The sequence below is a fragment of the Amblyomma maculatum genome, chromosome 1, assembly GCF_055883805.1.
Source record: "Amblyomma maculatum isolate TAMU_Amacu chromosome 1, ASM5588380v1, whole genome shotgun sequence".
NCBI lineage: Eukaryota > Metazoa > Arthropoda > Arachnida > Ixodida > Ixodidae > Amblyomma > Amblyomma maculatum.
Genome location: NC_139344.1, coordinates 72,292,989 through 72,319,311, shown reverse-complemented (window position 1 = coordinate 72,319,311; position 26,323 = coordinate 72,292,989). Strand labels below are relative to the sequence as shown.

Below are 26,323 nucleotides of genomic sequence, written 5' to 3'. Positions count from 1 at the left end.
CTGTGCGACAGCTGGGATGGCGCTGGATGCACCTCACTGTGTAAGGAAACACGAGCGGTGCACTGTCTTGCGGTGGCACGCTGCCCACCGAGCTTGGATGCCGGGAGGACATGTGGCGTACAAGCGCGCCCTATGACCGGCGGCGCCAAGCCTGACGTGCGTCGAAACATGCCTACGTTGCAAGGCGTAGCCTTGTCATCAGTTTGCCATCAGACAGTAACGCCATCGTTAAAATCAACATCTACGAGACTGGCAGCGATGCATGTAGAAATGCTGCCGGAGGAGGCGCCACCGCCTCAAAAGCCATGGGTCTCGTGTTGAGCACCACTCCAGACCATCGGCCAAACTATCAAAAGCACCAGACCTTAGGAGGATCTTCATTTAAAATCATGTGACATTTGCCAGCAAAGTAATAGACTGGTTAGGCAACCACTAGCAACCTGTTTGACTATGGGTGAAAATAATACGATAAATAACACACATTATCCACATTTTCAATGCACCATCTATTTGATGGATTCACTGTGTCTGTGCTAATTCATCATAAAAATGCATGTCACCGTTTAAAAAGCTGACACGTAATCAAGACTGTGCTACAGTCAGAGAATTTAAATTGAAAAATGATGACCCTTTTATGCACCCCTCAAACCTACTGAAAAGTGTGGCCCAAAAGTAAATATGATGATAGATTTTTTTTCCCCCTAATTAAATTCATTTTCTGTACAAGTTGAAGCAAGATTCGCAAAATCGTAAGATCAGCCAAAACTCTCACATTTCACAAGGAAGTTGCAAGAGTTAGCGGGTATGGCATATATTAGGCCTGCTTTTCCTGACACCTTATTTTATAAATTTAGCAAATATAACACAGAAGAAAAGCTCAGCGCCAGATATACATGGTCGCACAAGATTTACCGGGCCTTGGCTTTGGAGCTCTTGTGTCATCATCACTCGCCACATCCAGGAATTCCTCCCAGTATTCTCCTGGCACAGACAGAAGAGCTTGCATGACCTGAAAATATGGAAGCAAACAGAGTAAAGCAAAAATATGCACCACAGAAAAGCAAACAAGCCACCTACTCGTATAGTACTACAGTAACTGCAATTCCTCCCACCACCCGAAAAGGATCTGGCAATGCGCCCTATGCGAGTGAAGCTATCCCCCTAGCAAAGTGCTTTTCAGGCCTTGTAACCTTGTCAACCTAAAAGAACACAGCAAGAGCATGAACCACAAATTGCAGTTCATGCCATGCACTGTCGCAATTGCTTACTGCATACTATTAAGCTGCGGCCCAGTCCACATGGCCAAATACGTACGTGCGTCAGTGGCCGCTTACGTAAGCATTGCATTGTGTTTGGTTTACTAGCGGATGAGAAACTCAGATAATCATGTACCAAACAAGAGGTTACAAAATTTGTTGGTGGTGTTTATCACGCTACGTTTATTTGGTCCGCAGTTTGTTTAAGACTGTTGCTTTCTTTAGAAACCTAAAAACATTAGGCAAGTCAACAAGTGTATGCTCACCTAAGAGCAATATTGGGTGAAAGGGGATCTTATGCAAGCACCAATATGACAGCAAGTGATTTCTGGGCACTTACCCAGGTGTCCACTACAGCCATTTCAGCGGCCTGCTATCCTTCAAAAGCTGCTCCATAATAATTGGAGAAAGTGACAACAGACTTATCAGAGAAATTATAGAAGCCTTTAGTATTAGCAGCATTAACGGCCACAAAGTGGCCCCTCTTCAAATACCTGAACTAAATTAGAAAAGGCGCGTGCCATTTACATTTTTCCTCCTCCAGTTCTTCCAGCTTCCGAGCTTTGTTTCTTCCTTCCTCTGTAGTCATTGTTCTTGTAATTTCCGCCCATCGTTCTATAGTTCATTAGAAAGTCGCAGCTCGTGCATTTCTCCCAAACGCTCCCCCCTCCCCTAGTGATCTAGCTTTAGCATTTGTGACCCATTCCTTTAGACTACCTTTCTTTACTACAAAGTCTCAGCAGTGGAAAAAAAGCAAGCCAGGCAAGTTGCTTGCAGGAAGTTAGAAGGGAATGCAGTAATTCGCCCCATTGCTGAATAAAATAGCAGAAAGAGCTTTGTCATAGGTAAGTGCATTGGTGAGTGAGATGATTTTTCTTGAGGCAGGCACAAGTTAAGAAACAAACAAGACAAGAAAAACTCGAGTTCAGGGAAAAGAAGAAGCTAAGCACTATACATATGTAACATGGTGCATTCCACCTGGGAGTTGTGGAGAAAAATAAAGAAACATGCTTGCTGATCATCCCGACAGAGGGGGTGAGGACAGTCGAAAGGGAAGCGAAAGTATAGAAAGGATGAAAGGTTTATAGCGTGTGGGGTTTTAATAGCGGGATAAATACGTTATCCCCTCTTAATCGCGGCTGGCAGTCGAAACCGCAGACCCCACACAGTGATGGTGTGCGCTACCGAGCGCACACCGATCACTGCGGGCCGTGCTCTTGGGAACAAAGGAACAACACGTGCTGACAACGAACAGGCATTTATTGCTACAATAACAACACCAGCGAGCAATAAAACACACTAATGAATACAGGTCGTCTGACTCACCAGCAAGGCTACAAGCGAATGTTCGTCCACGCTAGCGCAGGGGATAAACTCCGAGGCTGGACAAGACAGGCAAGCGGAATAAGTCCCGCGAAGCTTCACCTCACCGGTAACTGCGGAGTGCGGCGAGGATATGTCTGCTCGCGTCCAGTTCCCGATGCCGAAGAGATATGGCTTTTCCCGCATGTGCGGTGGCAAGATCATGGGTGGCGCTTGTGCTGCCGCGACGCTGGTGCCATCTCTCGATAGTTAATGTTAACCACCAATGTTTGCGCCATTCCGCATTAGCTAGAGTAACTACCGCGGGGGAAAGCCGACTTTAAAGGGGACGATGGGAGATCGTTCCTCACAAGCGATCACGGAGAACCCCGCATCCCTCTGAAACAGCGCGCGCTGCGGAGGACGAAGGGGACAAAAGTATTCATTCTCCTCCAATGGATGAGTAACCCAAATGGGCTGCTCGATAGTGCCGCGTTTCCCTCTCCGGGTGCAGGAGCGCACCGCTAGGCGTCGCAGACGTGATGCTTATTGGCCGAAAAAGAATAAAGGGCAAGATGCGCCGAGATCAGCAGGAACCAGCTACCGCCGAGGAAAGACAACAGCGAGCTGTGACAACGAGAAGACGTCTTGGTAAAACCTCCCCGCTTTACTTCTTTGTTGTCACCATCTTGCCCTTCAACTATCAGACCCCATCAAAACGAACAGGGTCGTCAGCAAGATCACCGCCAGTGTTTTTGGGACGACCCAATAAATATTTGATCCCGGGCAAACGTCCTATTCTGTATTGTATCGTACTTCGCATTACCACTTTGCGGCCATGAGAACGGCTGCCCGTGGTGTGCGATCACGGGAGCTTGGAGTTTACGGCCTAGACCTCAGAGGAGGCTCGAAGGCCTAGTAAGAACCCTCACAGGTTATGCAAGGAAGCAGCGTCCCTCGCTTTGCGGGGCGTACCCCTCCCCACGGCCTCAGTGCTGAAGGGGGTATAAATAGAAAATAGAACAAGAAAGTGAGGTCAGGGCAACCTCGTCCGGGAGCGGTCGAAAGCGTAGGGAGGGGTACCCCCCGCAAAGCGAGGGACGCTGCTTCCTTGCGTCACCTTTTGTCCTTTCTATACTTTCGCTTCCTTTTAGACTGTCCTCGCCCCTTCTGTCGGGATGATCAGCAAGCATGTTTCTTTATTTTTCTCCACAACTCCCAGGTGGAATGCACGCCGTCTACCCTGAACGGGCCCGCACCGAAACATATAAAATGTCATTTTTTCTTCGAACAGCCAATGACTGGAATGACCTTCCATCCGAAGTGGCGGCCATCATCAATCGTGTTCTATTCAAAACCGCCATTGAAGACCATCTGTGTTCGTATTAACTTTTTGTTTGCCCACCCCTCATGTAATGTCCCCTGTGGACCCTTGAGGAACAATAAATAAATAAATAAATAAATGAGCAGCAAGCCCGTTCCTTTATTTTCCTCCACAACAAAGATTGTAACGTGGCGCACGGCACCAGGGAGTTGTGGAGGAAAATAAACAAACGCACTTGCTGCTTATCCCAACAGAGGGGACGAGGGCAGTTAAAAGGGAAGCGAAAGTATAGAAAGGACGAATGGTTACGCAAGGAAGCAGCCTCCCTCGCTTTGCGGGGAGTACCCCTCCCCACGGCCTCGGCATTGAAGGGGGTATAAATAGAACAAGAAATCGAGATTAGGGCAACCTCGTCCGAGAGCGTTTGAGAGCGAGAGTCTTGGGTTGACCCTGATCTCCTTCCAAAGCCCCCGAATGAGCCGTCGGCGAAGACGGCAGCGACAGCTAATGCTAGTAGACTAGGTTAGGTTTCTAACTGCGGTGAGATACGCGGGACAGCACCGCGCACGCGGGTCGGTGGGACTACAGTCACAGCAGGCTCTAGCTGCAGGAAGCCAAGGAGGCTTCCAAAGACTAGCAATGCAGTCAACGGAGTCTTGTAGTCATCGAGACTGCTACGTTCTGGTGAGGATTGGAGTTGTCGCTTCTGTGTGATGATCTTGTTGTTTTCGAGGAATAATATACGCATAATGTCCGCATGCTGAGTGACTGACTGCACGAGTGGCTATCAAACGGACAATAGCAGAGCTCTGACCAGCAGTTCATTTACGCTCTAAGCGCGAAGCGCTTCTCGCCGCATGGAATAAGGCTATTCCATGGGCAGACAAGCACCTTTCAGCCAAGTCAGGAGTGTGCGATAGCCACTTCCAAACTGAGGACATTCTGATTACGTACGTTCATGCAATCGAAAGGAAAACTAGCAATTCCCCGAGGAAAGGGGAGCCTTGCCAAAACCGCCGTCCCGAAAGTTTTTCCTAAGGGTATGAAAACACTAGAGGAGCGCTCAAAGCTCATGAAGAAAATTGCGGTGACTGCGTGACTTAAAATACCCTCAAGATCAGCCTTGCATTTCGGAGCCTCAAAGTGTTGATTCGCCAAGCATCGATATGTTACGGTGAAACATTTGTGATGAAACAGAGTGATCGCCGACTATTACTCTATAGCTTCAGTTCAGTTCAGTCGTGTCAGACTCTTCGTGACCCTATGGACCATGTCACGCCACGCTTTCCGGTCTCTCACTATCTTCCTAACATCACATAACTTCATCTGCAGTGCCTCGAGGATGCCATCTAACCATCGCGTTCGCTGCCTACCCCTTCTCCGGCGACCCTCAACCTTTCCCAACATCAAATCTTTCTCCAGCGACTCCTCTCTTCTCATCAGATGACCAAAGTAGCTGAGCTTTAACTTGAGAATTTGACCCTCCAATGAGCAGTCAGGACTTATAGTCGACAATATCGACTGATTTGATCTTCTGGCAGTCACAGTCCAACTCTCGCAACCATACATCACAACTGGAAAGACCATAGCACGAGTTATATGGATCTTGGTTGGCAGACTAATGTCTCTGCTCTTTACTAGGCGGTCAAGGCTAACCATTGCTCTCTTTCCCAGAAGCAGGCGTCTCCTAATTTCATGGCTGCAGTCTCCTTCCGAGGTAATCTTGGAGCCCAAGAAGAGAAAATCTGTCACAGCTTCCACTTCTTGTCCATTGATGCTCCAGGACTTGACTCTATAGCTTAGCACGCTTTAAAAGCGTGAAAAAAAAAAAAATTTAAGCTAGAAGTAAGAAGCGGTTGAGGTGAATGCTGGATCTCTCATTGCAGTTTTTTTTTTTTTTTTTTTGCTGTCACCCTTTCGTTTTGCTCTAGATTAAGTTATAAGGTCTATCAACTCACCCAGCTAGGCATTTTATTGATCTATCGTTCAAAACCTGTATCTGTGCATAATAAAGATTTGTACAAAATTCCTAGTATTTAAGCTAGAGCTCATCGCTCTCTTTTACTCTGGTAGACGACTGCAAACTTGCCCGAATAATTTTAAAGTTACTCTAAGCACTACTTAACGCACTGGCCCTGTAGTGGTCATGCTGATAGCCCCGAGATCGCAGGTTTAGGTTTGGTTTGTGGGGTTTAACGTCCCAAAGTGACTCAGGCTATGAGAGAAGCTGAGTGGACGACTCCAGAAATTTCGACCACCTGGGGTTCTTTAACGTGCACTGACATCGCACAGCACACGGGCGCCTTGCTTTTCACCTCCATCAAGCGGCCGTCAAGGCCAGGATTCGATCCCCCGTCCTTGGGAACAGTAGTCAAGCGCTGTAACCACTGTGCCACCCCGGCGGGGTGATTGCAGGCTTAATTCCCGGCCGCATTTCCGGCCGCGCTTCAGGGAGGCAAAATGTGAATGTGGCAGATTGGGCAAGTTGGTTGTTCATGACGAAGACTGCAGCGCTTGGAAACACGGACAACACGAAGAAGCGCATGTGTTGTCTTCTTCGTTGTGTCCGTGTTTGAGCGCTAGTCTTCATCACGAAATGTGAAGGAGCACTTTTGCTATGCTTGAGAGGGAACTCTGTCCAAAACGCCTATATTCGCGGTATAAGCGAGAGGCGAATGAAATTAGCATGAAATCTGTCTCTCAGTCCTCTCTGCACCAGCCTCAAGCTTGATCTTTTTTCTGCACAAGGAGATAAGGATTGCAGTTCATATTCTATGAGATGAAGCTGAAAATAAAGCTGCAGTGCAGCGAAACCATTCCTTTGCATGCAGATGGCGCGAAGCTCTTGGGGCCTGCTACCATGCCACCGCCATCTGGCGACGGAGCTGAAGAGTGTGCCATTTCCTATGCACGGCTCGAATGGGGAGTTTGAAAACTAACCAAGTTTAGTAACATTGAGTGACAGCTGTCCGCTGTCCTAAGTCTCGTAGTCGTAAACTCATCATCAGACGGCAGTTGTAGATGCCAGCGACAGTTCGATCCCCGCTGTCTTAAGTCTCAGATGCGCCGGAGCACCGCTCGAACTTAGAGAAGTAGATTAGCTCTGTCGGGAGCAGCATGCACCACAGAAAACAACAAGACTGAGTCATGTGATTCCCTCAAACATCTCCGCGGGTACCCATAAGCGCAACACATTTAACTTCTCCGCTGGTTTGGTATGTGGCCAATGGCAGTTGAGTCTAGGAACGAGGAAACCACTTGCCAAACTGACAAGCAATTTTCTCTTATGGTTTTAATCAATGTTTTTCCTCCTCTTCCCCTCTGCTCCTTTTGTGCATTTTAAAAAACTTCTTCAGAGATAACAGCCCTCGTAAAGCACATATAGTTTCTGAAGTGTTACTCCTTGCAATCGACAAGGGCAGGGGAGAGTGGATTTAAGGTGCACTTGGAAAGCAGTAAAGGCAGAAAAAATTCAGCAGACCCGTAAATAAATTTTTGAACTACCGTATACACGCGTGTAATGGCCGCACTTTTTTTTCCGAGATTGGGGTGAAAATCAGGGGGTGCGGCGATTACATGAGAAAAAATGACAGCGAAAAAAATTATTTGCGGTGGTACCTGTCTTTATTATTACCAAAAACCCCTCGTCCTCCTCTGCTAAACTTGTCGGGATTTCAGGTTCGTCCCATGTCCAAAACATCACTCCTCCTCCTCCTCCTCCGAACTCACCGGGACTTCAGGCTCGTCCTTGTCCCAGATGAGGTCATCCTCCATACCGTCCAGCCTGTTTGATATCCCTGTAACCTTGAAACTTTTTTTTACAGTCTCAACGAAACCATGGCCCACGCTTCGAGTATCCAGTTGCAAACGACCACAAGCGATGCCCGTTTCAGTCGGCCGATTGGAGTCTTCTGTTGGAGGGCCGTTGCCATCCACTCACTGTACGCACGGCGAAGTCCACACTTCAAAGGGCGGTTTACGGAACAAATCGGGGCAGCGATGCGTTCCGATTGCGAGATCGCACGTGATATGCTTCGGGCGATCGAGGAAATGGCTGTACAACGGAGGAGCGAACAGACTTGGATTGGATTGGACTGGATTTGCTGGCCTCACCCTTTGTAACCCCGCCGGGGTGGCGCAGTGATTACGACGCTCGACTACTGTTCCCAAGGACGTGGGATCGAATCCCGGCCTCGGTGGCAGCTTTTCGGTGGAGGCGAAAAGCAAGGCGTCCGTGTGCTGTGCGATGTCAGCGCACATTAAGAACCCCAGGTGGTCAAAATTTCCGGAGTCCTCCACTACGGCGTCTCTCATAGCCCGAGTTGCTTTGGGACGTTAAACCCCACAAACCAAACCAACCAAACATTTGCAACGGGCGGGCATCGCTGCGGCTAGGAGCGCCCCCTTTGTAACGGAGGTGGTGGCCGCTGCCCACATGCTCGACTTTTTTTTTTCCTCAAATATTTTGTTCTTAATTCTTATCGGCAATTCTACTTCTAACCTTACGCTTCATTTTGGCTTTCACTTGATTTTTGGGCCCCACCTGGTGGCAGTAACCACAAAACGTTCCGTATTTCTTGCACCGCACATTAGACGGCACTGCCCAACTTCCTGAAACTCATGGTGCGGCTTTTACTCGGGAAATTTTTAAAAGTTTTTTTTCTCAATTTTTTTCTAAAGTTCGGGGTGCGGCCATTACACGCGTGTATACGGTATTCCTTGAAAAACTAGCAGGGTTATTATTTCACAAATTTGTCTATAGGCAAAGGAATTGCCAGAAAGGAAAGGTGAAATTTTACAGGTTAGATAGCAATGCATAAAACACCTCAAGAAAAAAAAAGAAACAGCTAGCAATATGAGCTACGGGCACTAATTATTAAAATTTTCCTTCCAACAATTTATAGACCTCCTTCACTATGGCTCCGTCACGAAGAGGCGGTAGCGTTGTAGTCGTCATTGACCTTTTCGCGGTAGGCAAAACAACATTTCAGTCACTTTTGCCTACTGTGACTGACTGCGGTGTGGTTTGCTGCTGCTGAAAAAGAAAAAAAACAGCACCATGCCGACTGGTTGCATTGCCTTGGCATGTGCCGAAAGGCACAGATAGGGAACTTTAGTAAGCTTGCACAGGTTTCTTGCCAACGAAGGTCGCCTTAAGCAGTGGGCCGCCTGTGAAACACGAAGGCTGGAAACTGATGCCGCAATATGCGGGAAACTTTTTGTCACGGCTAGGCAACAGCTTATTCATCTTTACGCCAGAGCGGTCTACCTACTCAAAGGCCGTGAATAACTTGAGTTTAGTCTTCTTTAGGCACGTAATGGGATCCTTGTTTTGGTGCGGGTGCGACTGCGCACGTAACACATGTAGATGAGGCAGGCAGTAAATTGTAATGTATAAGCCTGTTTCTTTGTTGGAGCATGCATAGATGTGTTTACCTATGTAAACAATTCTTCAAACGCATTTTTTTTTTTTTTTTCATTTCGTTAACTGTACGTATGCGTGCACGAGCGATGCGTGTTGAACTCTTCTGTGATTATTGCATGGCCAACCTTCGCAGTGTTCACCTCAAATAATTTTCATTTATTTCATAATGAAGATTGCCAGTGCGCGTTTACAGCAGTTGATTTGCTCGATTGCAGCTGCATTTTTTTATATACCGAGCTATTTTAGTTGTATTCACAGCAGCTAATTGTGAGTGCGAGTTATGGGGTTCAGCATTGCTGATCGACATATGGACTCGTGCTTCAGAACTGTCGTGAAGACCTTTACAGCAGCTATATACATACTGCATGGCACACTGTCGCATTTTCAGTTTTCTTAAACTGAAACACAGCCACGGTGGCCGGGACTGCACGGGTCGCCCTAACTACGGAACCACCGCGACAGCTGCAACTTGTAATTGTAATGTAAGCTAAAGCGACAATACCCGTGATGAAATTGCGAATGTTAACGTTGACAGCCACCTACAAACAAAGCAGATACAACGAACGCACCTTGTGGTGATTTCAACGCATAATGCAAGGATAATCAAATCCATGCGATGCCAAGGTGCAATGCCCTCGCTACTGTTGCTATATGCTTACCTGAAAGCCTCTCGACACTAGCTAGCAAGGGGCTTCATGCTTACCAACAACGCTCATTTGCCACTCGGAGAGTGTAATGATGTTTCCAGCGGATTACTTCGTACATTGTTTGCGTGCACTGTTTAGAGTGAGAAAAAATCACTTTTTGCTTACTTGGCTGAAAGTAGTTGTAAGCATCCGAAGGTTTGCAATGCTCTATGCGTTCCGCGGTTGGTTTGCTTGGTGAAAACAGAAAATAGATAACGTTGCTCACTTCCTCTGCCGGGAATGCAACGCTTTGCTTGTGCACTTTGAACCCACCCTGTCTGCATGGTACAGCAGGTGGGATCTAAGGCTGCACGTCGTGTAAGGGGAGTTTTTTCATGTATTTATATCTTTTGTCATCACCAGTGAGATGCCTACATGAACTCGACAGAATGCAGGTCGAGTCGATTATTCAAGAGAAAGAGCGAGTTTTGAATGGGAAATGCGCGTGTCTGGTGTTTTGTTTTTGTCGTCTGCGTTTTGCCCTTTCCCTCTTAAAGGGGACCTAACTCGACTTTTGTCGGGTGCATGTAAACCCCTGAGCACATGGTTATTTCACCAGCCATAAAGGTGCCTGCACATCCCAATAACACGCTCTTGGGAAGCTTGACCACAGTACCGTTGCCGTGCTTTTGCCTAGGTGGTTTATAAATTCTCTTCAAAAAGAAAACTATAATCTTTGAATGCCTGTCGTAAACACTAGCAAGCAAGTAAATCAGCTGATGTACAAACTCTTAACACCTTTACACTACTACCGTAAATGCTCATTAATTCGGCTTTCAAGGTACCAGAAGATACGTTTGAATTGACTAGATGTTCAAACTATCGAATGTGCATGAAAAAAAAAAAAAAAAAAAGAACTGCCAAAACTCATTTGCATCCCAATATTTCTATCTGTTCAACACTTTTATTATGGTTGCCTGCATTTGAGATGAAACCCAAGTGTTGTTTCCTATTTCGTCAAGTGCTCGCTTTGTGCACACTGTTGGGAACATTACAGAAGTAATTGAAAATCGTAAAGGTCTCGACTACTCTTTTCCCATTGCGACGCAGTTTCAGTGGTGCCTCTTCACAAAATGCCTCGTCGCATTTTAAGGATGCTTCACCATTAAGTAACTATCGGTGAAGCATTGCGGTGAAGCGTGCTGGGCAGTATCTAGCGTGCAGTCTCAACATGCCAAAATTGGCATGTGAATGTACGAGAGAGATATATGCACAGGCGTTAGAACTGTGTTGCACCATCCCTATTATAAAAATAAATTGACAGTGACGCACCAGGGAGTATCCGAAATGGCGCGCCTAGCCAACGCATGCGCCTAGCCAAGAGAGGGCATGATGAAAAGCGAAACCGAAACTATGCGACTGAGCTACATTTCGGAAATGGAGAGCTTTCTATCGTTTCCTTGCCTTCCACAATGCACACAAAATGCATGGTCAACACTATTCCATGCGAATCATGCCAAATCATGCCTATGCGAGTCATGCCTCAAAGCAATCCCCCATCCAAATTCAGAGCATACCTGCCCAACACTTGAATTAACCCTTAAATGTCTGCAGCGTTTCTGCTAGGTACAGTGGTGAAACTGGCAACTTGCTTCTTGTAGCAGCTTTTGTAGCAGAAGAAATTGCAGTTTGTAGCAGAAATTTCAAGTTTTGTAGCAGGAAAAATGACATTTTGCAGCAAATATTTGAGCTTTTGTAGCAGAAATAAAAATGTTTTTTAGCAAAATTTTTAATCTCGAGACACTTAAATAAAGAAGGCTTGTTTTAATTCTGGAACCCAATTGCTTAGATGTTTATAACAACCATAGCAATGCAAAAACAAGTTTCAAGCTCAAATGCAGTCTAAAGTGCCGTTCTTCCCTTAAAAAGCCCGAAATTAAGCAAACAGGAGTCTTCGTTAAAAACAAACCCGTTATTATTCAGATTGAAGGTATAACAAGATATGCAACAATACTATAAACACTGTAGCCTTTAAAAGAAGGCAGCTAGCTGTCTTCATATAAAAACTCCCTGCAGAAATTCACAACTGCCGCTTCTTAAAACAGCAACATTAAGGCACTATTTCTTCTCTTGCCTTGATGACTTCAACTTGGACAGTGCCACTGCGAGTCTTTCCTGTCCATTCTTCAGAAGGGCTTGTCCACTCTCAATGTCTGCAAAATGTTTGACTTCACGCCTTTTGATAAAAGCAGCTCAGCATTGGAGCTCATACTCCTGGCCAGCCTGATCTCTTCTGGTACCGTTTCCTGATTCTGACCTCTTTTCTGGGTGTCCTTGTCCTGCAAATCAGGGTCACGTCAAATCGCCTTTTTCCTTCAAGACTCGTGCTGATTGGAGCGAAAGGGGGAAGAATATTTTTGCAGGTCCTGGGTGGAGATTTTTTTTTCCTCGAGAGAGGCGGGCTGCTGGCGCTGCTCAGTGAAAAGGCACGATGCGCGGGGATGTAGGGTGAGCGCCGGTGCATTAGCAATCTTTGCTTTCGTTTTTTTTTTTTCTTCCGGTGGTTTGGCGGGGTGGCTGGTTAATAAAAGCGATCAACGCAAGGACTCAGAGTCGTGAGTCTGCTTCTTCGCAGCGCACTGCAGGGATTGTGTGTATGCTTTTCTCATTGTAATGAAAATGTCCAAGGATACCGTATGTGGAGCTGCACATGAGTTATTTGACACGCGGGCACCCACACACATGCAGTTTTGTAGTGACGGAAAAGAAATAACTGTAAAGACTGAGATAATCTTCTAAAGGGTGTGTAAATGTTGACGTTTGGAATTAAGCTGTGAAATTATACAAGATGTTTCTTATATTGAACTTAAGGTACAAAAGCGGCCAACAGAGTCAGTAAGCGCACACAGAAGCACTCAAATCCTTAGTGTGCCCTCCGCTGCTACTCAGGCCATCGCAGCCCATACCTCAGTGGCACGAAAAAAAAAGGAAGCAAGCGTACATATTGCTCCAGCTGTGCTTTGCCGAGGGCAGTTCCAAACCTTCACTTCTTTGAAACAGCATCGTCTGCGTTGGCCAGCCTCCACGCACGCACACACACACACATGCGCATGCACGCACGCGCGCTTAAGCGAGCGCCCAGGGAAGTTTGAAGCCATCATGCGTTTGAACGTGCTTCCTATGGTGCTTCGAGCCTTCGACGAGCAGCCTGCTAACCCCTCCTTTCACCCTTCCCGCGCAATGGACTTACAAACCCCTCTCCCTCCCTCCCAGTAGATCGAAAAAAAAAAAAAAAAAAAAAGCAAACACACCGGCAGGAGACGCAGAAGTGACGTAGCCACGTAGCTAAACGTCAATTTTGTGTCACGCGATTGTCCGCCCCCCCCCAGGACCTGCAAAAATATTCTCCCGCCTTGCACAGTGCTGCCAACAGATGTCAGTTTTGGTTTCGCTGTCGGCAGAGTCTGCTTTCCCGCAGAAATCCGCGTGGATACTATTTTCCTCAGTCCTTCCAGGTGCTCAGCAGCGCGCATGCCATTTGCAGTGCCCCAACAAAATTCCTCCAACACGAGGGCCTCTGCTGCTTCCTTCCCAGTGCGAGGGGGCCGAGGCTGCTCCTCTCGCAGCCCCTCTTCCTCCTCCAAATCTTCGCCGTGCAGTATGTTCCGGACAATTTCTTCCTCAGTTAGAGAGCTGGCTGTAGCAACGCCGTCATCAATGCTGATGTAATCGGCGAGTGTCACCGCATCCGGCAGCACACCTCCGAAATCCGGGCAGTCATCTGCATAGTAGTCTGGCGACACTTTTGCCACTGTGTCATTGCAGGGCTCAGGCAAAACGAAGCCACTGTGTCGAAAACAGTTAGCGATGACGTGCGCAGGCGTGTTCTTCGAAACGTAGGCAAGAATGTTGACCGCGCTCAGAAGATCCACGTCGTACTGCTTACAGACTTCATTGCACAGTAGCATGTGTTCCAGCACGCGCCTGCGGTATTTAGTCTTCACATACTGAATTATACCTTGGTCCATCGGTTGGAGGGCCGATGTAGTGTTGGGCGGCAAAAAAACAACTTCAATGTTATTCAGTCCGGTAGCACTGTTATAGGCACTACAGTTGTCAAGGACAATTAACACCTTGCGGTTCTTCGCGGAAAACTGTCGGTCTAACGTTTGTATAAAGCTTCTACGAAGATGTAGAATTGGCAATGCGAAAAGTAAAGACGCAGTATACTGTACTAATGGGCGACTTCAATGCCAAGGTAGGGAAAAAGCAGGCAGGAGACAAGGCAGTAGATGACTATGGCATTAGTTCTAGGAATAGCAAGGGGGAGTTACTAGTTGAGTTTGCAGAGCGCAATAACTTACGAATCATGAAAACCTTCTTCAGCAAACGGAAGAACCGGAAATGGACATGGAAAGGTCCAAACGGGGAGACTAAAAATGAAATCGACTTCATAATGTGTTCAACCCCCGCCATTATGCAAGATGCAGAGGTAATCGGGAAAGTGTGATGCAGTGGCCACAGGATGGTGAGGTCCCGAATTAGCCTAAATCTGAAGAAGGAACGCAACAGATTAATGTGAAAGAAACCCATCAACGAATTAGCGGTGAGGGGGAGGGCAGAAGAGTTCAGGATCTCGCTACAGAATAGGTATTCAGCTCTAACCGAGGATGGCGACATTACCCTAGAAGCAAGGAACAATAATTTCAGAGATATCATTACTGAGTGCGCGATAGAAGTAGGCGATAGGATAGTTATAGAGGATACCGGTAAGCTGTCTAAGGTGACGATAGATTTGATTAAGAAACGTCACAGTATGAAAGCTTCTAATCCAACAGACCGGATAGAACTGGCCGAGATCTCAAAGCTAACCAATAAGCGCAAGGGGGCCGATATAAGGAAGTATAACATGGAGAAAATTGAGCATGCTGTAAAGAACGGGGGAAGCCTTAACGCAGTAAAGAAGAAATTGGGCATAGGCAAAAACCAGATGTATGCGATAAGGGACAAGGCGGGCAACGTCATCACGAATATGGATAAGATAGTCAAAGTAGCCGAGGAGTTCTATACAGATCTCTACAGCAGCCAAAGTAGTCAGGACCGTAATGAGATTAGCGGTAGGGAAAAACAGTCAGACGACCCAACAGTTACGAAGGACGAGGTCAAGAAAGCATTAGAAACTATGAAAAGGGAGAAATCAGCTGGAGAGGATCAGATAACTAGAGATTTGCTGAAGGACGGGGGGGATATCGTGCTAGAAAAACTGGCCACCCTGTATATGCACTGCCTGGTGTCATCGACGGTACCGGAACCATGGAAGAATGCAAACATTATCCTCATTCATAAGAAAGGGGACTCTAAGGACCTAAAAAATTACAGACCAATCAGCTTACTGTCTGTTACATATAAGGTATTTACTAAGGTAATCGCTAATAGAATCAGGACAACCTTAGACTTCAATCAAGCAAAGGATCAAGCAGGGATTCGGAAACGGTACTCTACTATCGATCATATCCATACCATCAATCAGGTGATAGAAAAATGCTCAGAATATAACCAGCCCTTATACATAGCATTCATTGATTACGAAAAAGCATTTGACTCAGTTGAAACCTTGGCGGTGATGCAGGCATTGCGAAATCAGAGGGTAGATGAGCCGTACGTGAAAGTGCTGGAAGATATATATAGTGGCTGCACAGCAACCATAGTTCTTCATAAAGAAAGTAACAAAATTCCCATAAAGAAAGGTGTTAGGCAAGGAGACACAATCTCCCCAGTACTAATCACAGCTTGCTTAGAGGAAGTATTCAGAGACTTGGAATGGGAGCAGTTAGAGATAAGGGTAGATGGAGAATACCTCAGTAATCTGCAATTTGCTGATGACATTGCCTTGCTAAGCAACTCGGGGGATGAACTGCAAATAATGATTGATGACCTAGACAGGAAAAGTAGAAAGGTAGGCTTGAAAATCAATATGGAGAAGACTAAGGTAATGTTCAACAGCCTCGGGAAGGAACAGCAGTTTACATTAGGTAGCGAAGTACTGGAAGTAGTAGGTGAATATGTCTACTTAGGACAGGTAGTAACCGCAGATCCGGACCATGAAAAGGAAATAACAAGAAGAATAAGATTGGGATGGAGCGCATTTGACAAGCACTCGCAGATTATGACTAGCAGCTTACCGGTATCGCTAAAGAGGAAAGTATATAAAAGTTGCATCTTACCTGTACTCACCTATGGGGCTGAAACATGGAGGCTAACCAAGAGGGTTCTACTTAAGTTGAGGACAACCCAGAGGGCTATGGAACGAAAAATGGTAGGGGTAACATTAAGAGATAGGAAGCGTGCAGAGTGGGTCAGAGAAATAACTCAAGTTACCAACATTTTGGTGGAAATTAAGAAGAAATGGACATGGGCAGGACATGTAGTGCGAAGAAAGAATAACCGATGGTCGCTTAGGGTAACAAACTGAATTCCAAGGGAAGGAAAGCGTAGCAGGGGGCGGCAGAAAGTTAGGTGGGCGGATGAGATTAAGAAGTTCGCAGGGGTCAAGTGGATGCAGCTAGCACAGAACCGGGTTAAGTGGAGAAATATGGGAGAAGCCTTCGCCCTGCAGTGGCTATAGTCAGGCTGATGATGATGAACTTTTGTATGCAGCCGCGAAAAATTTCCGATGTCATCCAGGCCTTTTTATTAGCCCGGTACTCCACCGGAAGAGCAGGCACTTTCTTAAAGCACCGTGCCGTCGCTTTTGTGCCTTTCCAATGACGACAAGCGGAAAGCGCTCTGTCCCTGTCATGTTTGCGGCTAAAAGAACGGTGACTGGTTTTTTACTCCTGTAAAGAGGAAGTTCCAATCAGGCGGACAGATCGCCGAGAAAGAGGAAGTGCCTTTTGCGGACAAGCTGTCTACAAGCTGAGCCACCACAGCTCCGGTCTTACTCGCTACCAGTGCCCACTACCAGTGCCTGGATACCAGCTTAACACTTGGTGGAGGAGCGGGGTACGACGAGCAGCCACTTACGGCCATCTGGCATATAACTGCGTCGATAGAGGAGACGGTCACGAAGGGCGAAATGCTGCGCTTGACAACGAAGGGCGCGAGGAGCCGGTGAAAGTGACGAGTTCGTAAGAAGATCGATTAGTGATGTTAGCCACGGATCCTTGCGCTGTTCTGATGGCATGTCCTCGATGGACAGGGAAGACAGGACGATGCTGGAGGCAGGTGACAACGGAGTGTCAGGCGGCACCGGCGAGCGAGATAAAGCGTCTGCGTCAGAATGCTTGCGCCCTGTACGATGGATAACTCGGATAGCATACTCTTGCAGTCTAAGCGACCAGCGGGCGAGATGGCCGGTGGGGTCTTTTAGTGAAGACAACCAACACAAAGCGTGGTGGTCTGTAACAACATCGAATGGGCGCCCATACAAGTATGGCCGAAATTTCTGAAGCGCCCAAACAATGGCCAAGCATTCCTTTTCTGTCACCGAGTAGTTGGTCTCGGCCTTGGTCAAAGTTCGACTTGCGTACACCACAACGTATTCATCAACACCGGGTTTTCGTTGGGCAAGAACAGCACCGAGGCCGACGTCGCTGGCATCGGTGTGCACTTCAGTAGGAGCAGCCGGGTCAAAATGGCGCAATACGGGGGGTGAGGTAAGTATCGTGCACAATTTCGTAAAAGCAGCATCGCAAGCCGGCGACCAGGCAGCAAGATCTTTGTGAGCGCTGAGAAATCGCGTCAGAGGGGCAATGATGGTCGCAAAGTTCCGAACAAAATGCCTAAAATAGGAGCATAAACCTATAAAGCTGCGTAATTGATTGATAGATGTTGGCTTCGGGAATTCAGCGACAGCGCGAAGTTTAGATGGATCTGGGAGGATGCCATCTTTGGACACTAAATGCCCTAAAATAGTGAGTTGGCGAGCGGCGAAATGACACTTTTTCAGATTGAGCTGCAGACCGGCGTTGCTAAGGCATTGCAAGACAGTTTCAAGGCGAGTAAGGTGGGTCGCGAAGTCGGATGAAAATACAACAATATCATCCAAGTAGCAGAGACATGTGTGCCACTTCAAACCGCGGAGAATATTGTCCATCATGCGTTCAAATATGGCGGGCGCATTACACAGGCCAAATGGCATGACATTGAACTCATAGAGATCGTCGGGGGTGACAAAAGCTGTCACCCTGCTCCTCTGATGCAGGGATCTCCTTTCATTGTCACAGTCTTGTCAGGCAATGCCTTAAAGAAAAGTGCTGTTTCATCAGCATTAAAAATGTCATTTGGATCATATGCAGCGATATTTTCCAGCAGCTGAGCGTTCTCCCAGTTGTTGGCAACATCTTCGTTGACGGCACCTCTTTCGCCGCACACAGTCTTGAAAACGAGACCATGTCTGTCTCTAAAGCGCGCACACCACCCTTCTGACGCTTTGAATCCATCGATATGCATCATCAGTGCAAACCTTTCGGCCTGCGCCATGATGAGGGGTCCACTCAATGGGAGGTTTGCATCACGCGAGTTGACCATGCACCGAAGCAAGGCTTCTTCCAACTCCGGATGAGCTGCTGTTCGCAGACGCTTTCTTGACGCTTGGAACTTCTCACTTTCGAACGACTGAAGAATCTGTTCTTCATTTTTTACATATATGCTTAAAGTACTGCTTTTAACGTCATATTTTTTCATTGCTTCTTGTCGGGAGAGCCCGTTCTTAAGGGCCCGCAAAATTTCCACTTTGGTAGCCAAGTCCATGGCCTCGTAGCTCTTCGGCCGTTTCGCCGGTGTTGGCAGCGCACAACATAGAAGCAATGAGCTGCACTAAAGCCAGCAGTCTTCAATACAAAAGCGTAGAGCACCGACAGCAGCAAAACGACAAAATGGCACCGCCAGTAACGGCGACTCGTGAAAAAACAAGGAAAAGCGCCCATCCAGCCACAAGTCGAGCCAAGTTGATTAATTGATGTCCACGGCGATGCTGCTTTTGGGTATCGCTATTGAGCCGTGTTAGTCATTTTCGTTTTCGAGCATCGGTACCTGCCCGAAGTTGTCCGAATTATCCGTTGTGCGGTCAAATCTGTCCGAATTAACGAGAGTTTCGTCCCATAGACTCCTATACATAATTCTGGGGACCAGGCGCGAAGGTCGAATTATCCGATTTTCCAAATTAACGGGAGTCGAATTAACCAGTTACTGTGTAGAAAAGCCGCGTCATATATCGAACTCAGTTTCACCGGTCGTTCGATATATTGAACTCTGCACCACGCACTGGAAAGTGTGCCTTCCCCAAAGACGATCGCAGCACCCTCGGCCGTTTGCCGCGTGACGTTTTCAAGCCACGCGCGGAAGGAATGAGAGGGGACAGTTCGGCAACGGCTGGTCTAGGGCAGCGTCGCGCTCATTCCCCAAAGGTGCTCGCATCTGCAGTTATTGTTTCCCGCGTGCCAACACGTGACATTTGCAAGCCATGTGCATGAATGAACCAAAGAGAACCGGTGGGAACGAGAGGGGAAAAACGCGATAGAGCGAAGCATTCTTTTGCCGAGCTATCTCTCTCCTTCCTCTCTCCCGGCCTTCATTCGCAGTAGCACGCGCTACGCATGCGCCAAGCCAGCTCAGCCCGTTTTCAGACAGAACGTCGGACGCTTTCTCCAGCGTGTGTTGGGAACCCTCTGCGTGCGGCGACTGACATGGCTATGGCACCTGCGGACGTTAAAAAGCGGCAAATCTCTCTCTCTCTCTTTTTTTTTGCGAGAGTTGTCCATTCATATCGCTGTGCTGTACGCGCGGCGTAGCGTAAGATATGGCGGCTGCGAACGTTAAGAAGCGGCTTTTTCTTTCTTTTTTGCGGGAGGAGTCGTTTATCCTTGCAAGTATGAATCAACGAAAGCACACGGTCAGCTGCGATCATGACACTGGTTTTTAGCATTTTTCGCTTCAAACAGCGTTTAGCTATCACGCTTTCCAATAATTTTGCGGAAGCGGACTACGCCCGCCCCAAGCGCGGCGTGATAAATCGAACCAAGCTTGTTCAATCAAGCCATCATGGGCACTCTGCCAAGTTCACTCCCCGCCACCGCAGGAGCTATCAAAAGATAAACACCCCGCAACGTTATCGCCGCGCAGCATCTTGGCACGCTGCCAAGAAATGAGCTGTGGATGAGACGATCGAAACGAAGTGATACACGCCATCCACATGCAAGCAAAAACGCTTGTGATTTCTGCCGCGGCGACAAAGAAACCTTGTTATGAGCTGCCGCGGTGGCTCGAGCGGTGAGAGGGACGCAGTTCCAACAAGTTGGAAATTTTTCGCTTTGTCGCTGCCGCTCGGTACTGAGATCGCTCAATCGCTTGCATGTGAGCGAGCTGGCCTTAACACTTTCCTTTTTTCTTCAAATTCTCGGGTGCAAAAGTGGAGGGTGGGTTCATTATGCGAGTGGGTTGATTACGCGACAAATACAGTATCGTTTTTTCGCATCGTAAGTGCGGTCACAAGTCGATTTCTGTATATCGAATTATCGAACTATTTCGCGATCCCCTTCGAGTTCGATACATCCGGGATCGACTGTATTTTAGCTATAGAGTTCATTTTTACTATGAAAAGCGTGGTACTTAAAATGCACCCTTGGGGCACACCAGTTTCTTGTGTGAAGTTTTTAGAAAGGATGGAACCAAGACGTACTTGAAAGTATCGGTTATGTAGAAAGTCAGCTAGACATTTTAGCATCCTGCCGCGAATTCCAAGCTCTCCCAAATCCCGTTGCATCCCAAACCTCCATGTGGTGTCATAGGCTTTTTCAAGGTCAGAAAAGACGGCAAGGCAGTGTTGCTTATGTAGAAACGCTTCTCGAACTGTATTTTCGAGGCGGACAAGGTGGTCAGTAGTGGAACATGTTTTCCTGAAGCCGCACTGGTGAATGTCAAGCAGTTTTTGGGATTCGAGGACAAACATCAACCATATATTTAGAATACTTTCAAAGCACTTCGCAAGACAGCTTATCAGGGCAATTGGCCTATAACTACCTGAAGAATTTGGAGATTTTCCAGGCTTCAAAAGTGGCACTATAATGGCCTTCTTCCAGGTCTCAGGAATTTTCCCGGATATCCAGATTTTGTTAAACAGTTTTAACAATGCTTCTACAGAGGTTTCCGATAAATGAGCTAACATTTCGTAGTGAACATCATCGGGTCCTGGTGCAGTGTGTTTGCCAGCTGACAGTACTCTATGTATTTCTTCTAGTGTAATTAAAGCATTAAAAGGTTCATTTACGCTACCAGTCACTGGGAGTTTTTGTTTTCCAGCTGTTGATTTGTACTTTAAGAAAGATTGTGTATAGTGTGTAGAACTTGAAACTGCAGCAAAATAAATATTCTCCCAATATGTCTGCTTGTTCCTCTATACTGGTTTGTGTGCCAGAGGTTGTGAAAAATGGAACTGTAAAGGGGGAGTATTTTCCATCCAGTTTATGAACTTTTTCCCACATGTTTTTGGATGTAACCAAGCTGTTGATGGAAGATACATACCTCTGCCATGATTGTTTTTCAGCTGTGTGGCGGATATACCGAGCTTTAGATTTCGCCTTCTTGAAATTAATCAGGTTTTCATGTGTTGGGTAGCGGCGTAAAATTTCCCATGCTTTGTTTTGTTCCTTTTTTACCTTTCTACATTCTTGCGTATACCATGCTTTATGATTTTGTCTCACCACACAGGAAGTCCGAGGAATGGCTAGGTGAGCGGCGGCAATAATACATGCTATGAAAGTTTTATTTAATTTGTCCACATCAAAACTGTCCGAATTGATTTCTTCTAAGGCAGCTTTTTCGTGAAAGAGCGCCCAGTCGGCTAAATTCAGCTTCAAGCGTCGTGGTTTTGTTAGAGATTGATGGTGATGATGCTAGGCTGATAATGACTGGAAGATGACCGCTCCCATAGGGGTTGTCAAGAACGTCCCATTTAAAATCAGTAAAAACACTTGGTGAACAAAAAGACAAATCCAGGCAGCTGAATTTGCCAGTGCTTGGAAAGCAGTATGTGTGTTTTCCCGTATTTAACAAACAGACATTGTTGCACAGAATAAAATCTTCTAAAACCTGACCTCTAGCGTCAGTTTGTCTGCTTCTCCAAAAAGAGGAGCGAGCATTAAAATCTCCAACTAAAAGATATGGCTCTGGTAGTTGCATTAAGAGAGTTTCTAAGTCGTGAAGTGTGACGGTTAGATGAGGTTCCATGTATATGGAACATATTGTTATGGTTTTAAAAATGGAGCACTGTGACTGCAACTGCTTCGTATGTATGTGGTTTTAAGGTCGAATTTTCGGGTTAGAATACCACCTTGGACCACAATAGCAGTGCCACCAGAGAGTCTGCTTGGGTTCTGTCGATCTCAACGAAAGACTTGAATGCTTTTTAAGGAGTTTTTATTCTGCGGTCCAAGGTTTGTCTCCTGGAGACACAATGCGACTGGGGAAAATGAACCTAATATATATTCGTTATGTCAGTGTAATTGTTTAAAAGTCCACGACAGTTCCAGTGAACTAAAAATGCCATGGTAAAATATTAGTTGAGGATAGTTTAAAAACCTAGGTAGTTAGGTCCTTTGGACCTGTTATTGGAACTTTGTCCCTTCTTTTGCGCTCGAGAGTGTTTTGCCGCCGCTGATGCGGCGGTGAGGAGGGAGATGTGTCCAACACATCTGAGGATGTGATGGACATTCGTGCAGAAGGCACGAGTGCACTTGTTTTAGACCTCACCCCTTGGGACAAGGCCTTTGGGCCCGCTGACCTGGGGGTCAGCGCAGCCTGTTTTGGGAGTAGTAGAGAAGCACCTGCTACTTCCACCAGGGGCGCGGATAGCACCACCCCAGACTCATTTTTTGTGGCCTGGGTAGGTGCTGAAGACTCCTGTGGTGCAGTGCTCTGCTGCGCCACAGAGGAATAGGAAGAGTGTTGGATTGAAAATCGTTTGCGTGCTTAGGTGAACGTGATGTTTTCTTTTACCTTTAGAGTGATTATGTCTTTTTCGGTCTTCCACACCGGGCAGCTACGCGAATAGACAGAATGGTTGCCCTGACATTTTGCACAGAGATGGGGCCGAGTTTGGCAGTCATCGGTTTGGTGCTCATGTGCAGCACACTTTGCACAAGTGAGTCGGCCTCGGCAGCTCTGTGCACCTTGAACGTACTTCTGGCAGTTAAAGCAACGTCGTGGATTCGGAATGTAGGGTCTCAGGTTGAGTTTTGTGTAACCCACCTCCACAGACTCTGGGAGTACGCTCAGTGCAAAGGTAAGGACAAAGTGTTTAGTCTCGATTTCTTTGTTGTCACGTCTTATTTTTATTCGGTATACATTTGTCACGTGTTGCTCTTTCAACCATTCCATCAGTTCCTCCTCTGTCATGTACTTTAAGTCATGGTCAGAAAGAACACCGCAAACAGTATTCAAAGAACGATGTGGGCTAATCACAACTGGAATGTCACCAAAAGCATTTACTCCTGAGAGTTTCTCATATTGATGATGATATAAAAGTTCCAAAAGCCGGTCTCCATTTGCAAGCTTCTTGATCTTGTAACCCTTGCCTATAGCTTCAGTCAGTGTCTTTGCAACAATAAATGGTAAGACTTGTCTTGCTGTCTTTTCTGAGTGCTCACTATGAACTACATGAAAGTATGGGAAGGTGCTCTTTGTTTTCAAAAAGAACTGGGCAGTTTGGCCGGTGCGCCTTCGTTTCGAAGGAGGGCGATCAGTTGAGGAAGAAGAGGAAGCCATAAAAAATGCATATTGTTCGGCTGCGGTGCCAGCCACCCACCATGGAGTCCAATGAGGGGACGGGACAGGAATTGGCAATCAAGTCCTGCCCACGCCAGCTGTACACCGTAACTATAACCCAATACGGAACTATAATCCAATACGGCGTAACTCAGGGTGGTTAACCACACAAGGTTAACCCTCGCTGCCAGGAAGTAGGAAGAAACGAAGAAGGTAAGAGAAAACAGGACAGTTGTAAGAAAGGGGACAGGAAAGTGAAAGATGGAGGGGAGGACAGGAAAAGGCGACTGCCGATTTCCCCCGGGTGGGTCGGCCCGGAGGTGCCGTCTGTGGGAAGCGTGAGCCAAAGTGGTGTGTTGCCTCTGCCGAGGGGCCTTAAAGGTCCAAACACTTGGCATCGGCTCGACCACCAGGATCCCCTTTTTCCCAGACACGGCGATGCCACGCACGGCTAAGCGTGGGTGCTCGGGGTCCGTGGTGTCGCACAGTACACGCAAACATCTGCTTTAACAGATGCCCCCTGCGGGGGTTTTACAGGAAGCTTCAAAGTATCAAGTGTATATAATTTTTCTACTTTTCTGACACCAAATGGCCCAGTATTTGTAATTTACTTTCCTACTGGCAAGAGGAAGGGGAAAAAGGTGCGATGCTCTAGAAAGCCATAAGCTGTGTCAAGTTGTTTACAGAAAAAATTGTAGTGTTTACGACAAGGGCAACACGTATGTGTCAGCATTATACTGTGAGCGAACATGCAATTCTCCAGGCTCTGAGGTTATTGGAATCAGGTGGAAAATATGCCTGCGGGCCTTAAGGGCTAACAAGCATCTGACGTCATAGACTTAGATGGCCGTCGGCTGAAACAATGCTCCTTGTTAGAATTATTTGAACTTCCGAATTAACAGGGGTTGATTTAACGATACTTCACTCTATATCAAACATGTGACCTAAGGACATTTGCCCTACAGACAGCTGCTAGTTAATCTGAAAAAGACAAGCAAAGCCAACTGATCCAATTTTTCTCTTTCTATAAGCTCTAGTGTTTTTATAATCTCGCAGCACAGTATTGTCAAAGGCTCCAATATAAGTGCCAGATAATGGGAAATGAAATGGTAGTCTGCACTCTCCAGTGGTATTTAGAAACTTCCCATAAAGCCAACAGGGCTCTCTCACCTGTGTCTGCATTTCAGTCTCGGCCAGGAGGCTGCTCACTGCTGCTGTGTCTGCAGTTGAGAAGCCCACAACGGTTGGGGCGAACACACGGGCCAAGTTGGTGATTGGCATCTTGACCTCATCGTGACAGGCCACATTCTGCAGGTGCAGCATCAAGGCTGCCAGAGTGTCTCGATTGGGCTGAGGCAGCTGCTGAACTGCCTGCCACGTGGCCCACGTTCGGTTGCCATCCTTGAGTTCTGTTCCCGCCCCCAAACGGGTAATTATTTAGATGATTCAATATTCGTCATGGCCCATGCAAATGTCTAGTAATGGTAAACTGCCTGAAGAGATTCACAAAATGGCTCTCTATTTGCCCTGCCGCTTAGATATAAGACTTTTTGAAGGCTCATCCCCTCCCTTCTCTTGCCATTATGGTGTAAGTGATCATTAAGCAGAAAACAAAGGCCCTGCATGTCACTCATGAATGCAAAGCCAAAAAATCACTGAATAGTATGTCATTCCCCTATCACAGTGCTTACAGTGGCTGCCAAGGTAAGTGTCCTACAAGTGAGGGGCTACACACAAAAAAAAAAAAAAAAAAAAAAAAAAAAAAAAATCTCAGGAAATGAATTTAACGGGGCTACATAGAGGCCTTTTGCAATTATTTCACCATCTTTTCAGCATAGAAAGCTTTCTTTCAGACGAGAAACTGATAACTGAATAAATAAGTGGATTCAGAGCCATAGTAGTTTCAGTCGCACAGTAAAACATGGCGTGTAGAATACAGGTACCTTTAATGGTCTTGTTAAGATAGTTAAAACACTACAAAGATACAGTTTTGCTGTTACGTTTCTGTGGACCACTTCTGCTCTACCTCGCATAAAAACTCATGCTATACAAACTTTACTCTTACACCACAATGCCTCTTAAATGGTAATGTACCCAAACCACAAAGATTCACATTTAATAAAGATGAAGTGGGAGGAGGGAAAATACAGTGGCAATAACTATGCCTCCCTTTTTGACCACTTCTAGCTTATAGTACTAACAGCTTCATTTTAAGTGCAAGTAGCAGCTCTGTTATGAGGTGCAGCAATATATACTGATACAGGCCACCTTGTATTTGCCCTTAGTGTCCCTTTAACACACTCCCCCATCTGGAACATATCACATAACATAATGTCTTAAGATTGGTAGATTGTCCTAAGTACCATTGTCATGAAAAAAAAAAAAAAAAAGAGCAAGAAAATCGAAGGTACAGCCTTTTGCCCTTGCAGCTTCCCCAAAGTCAAACTACCCTCCATCAATCTGTGCCTCCAAAAACGTCATCCTGCTTACCAAGACCATCCTGTTCTTGCTGCTATGCTGAGAGGTAGCACACCATAAAAACTCACATAAATATGCGTTGTAATTTCAGGACAGAAAACTGTTTTAGCTGTGTATGTTATGAGTGAGGAAAACTCACCAAAATACTTTA

General features: G+C 46.6%; 1 protein-coding gene across 1 annotated transcript in view; it reads right to left on the bottom strand.

Annotated features, from left to right (window-relative positions):
- LOC146202783 (rac GTPase-activating protein 1-like) overlaps positions 1-26,323 on the bottom strand; it is a gene marked incomplete in the record, with an annotated part of 101,138 nt that overhangs the window by 36,831 nt on the left and 37,984 nt on the right. The window contains 2 exon segments of the mRNA XM_084588334.1: positions 913-1,009; positions 24,865-25,103. Of these exon segments, the coding sequence (XP_084444460.1) occupies positions 913-1,009; positions 24,865-25,103 (336 nt within the window).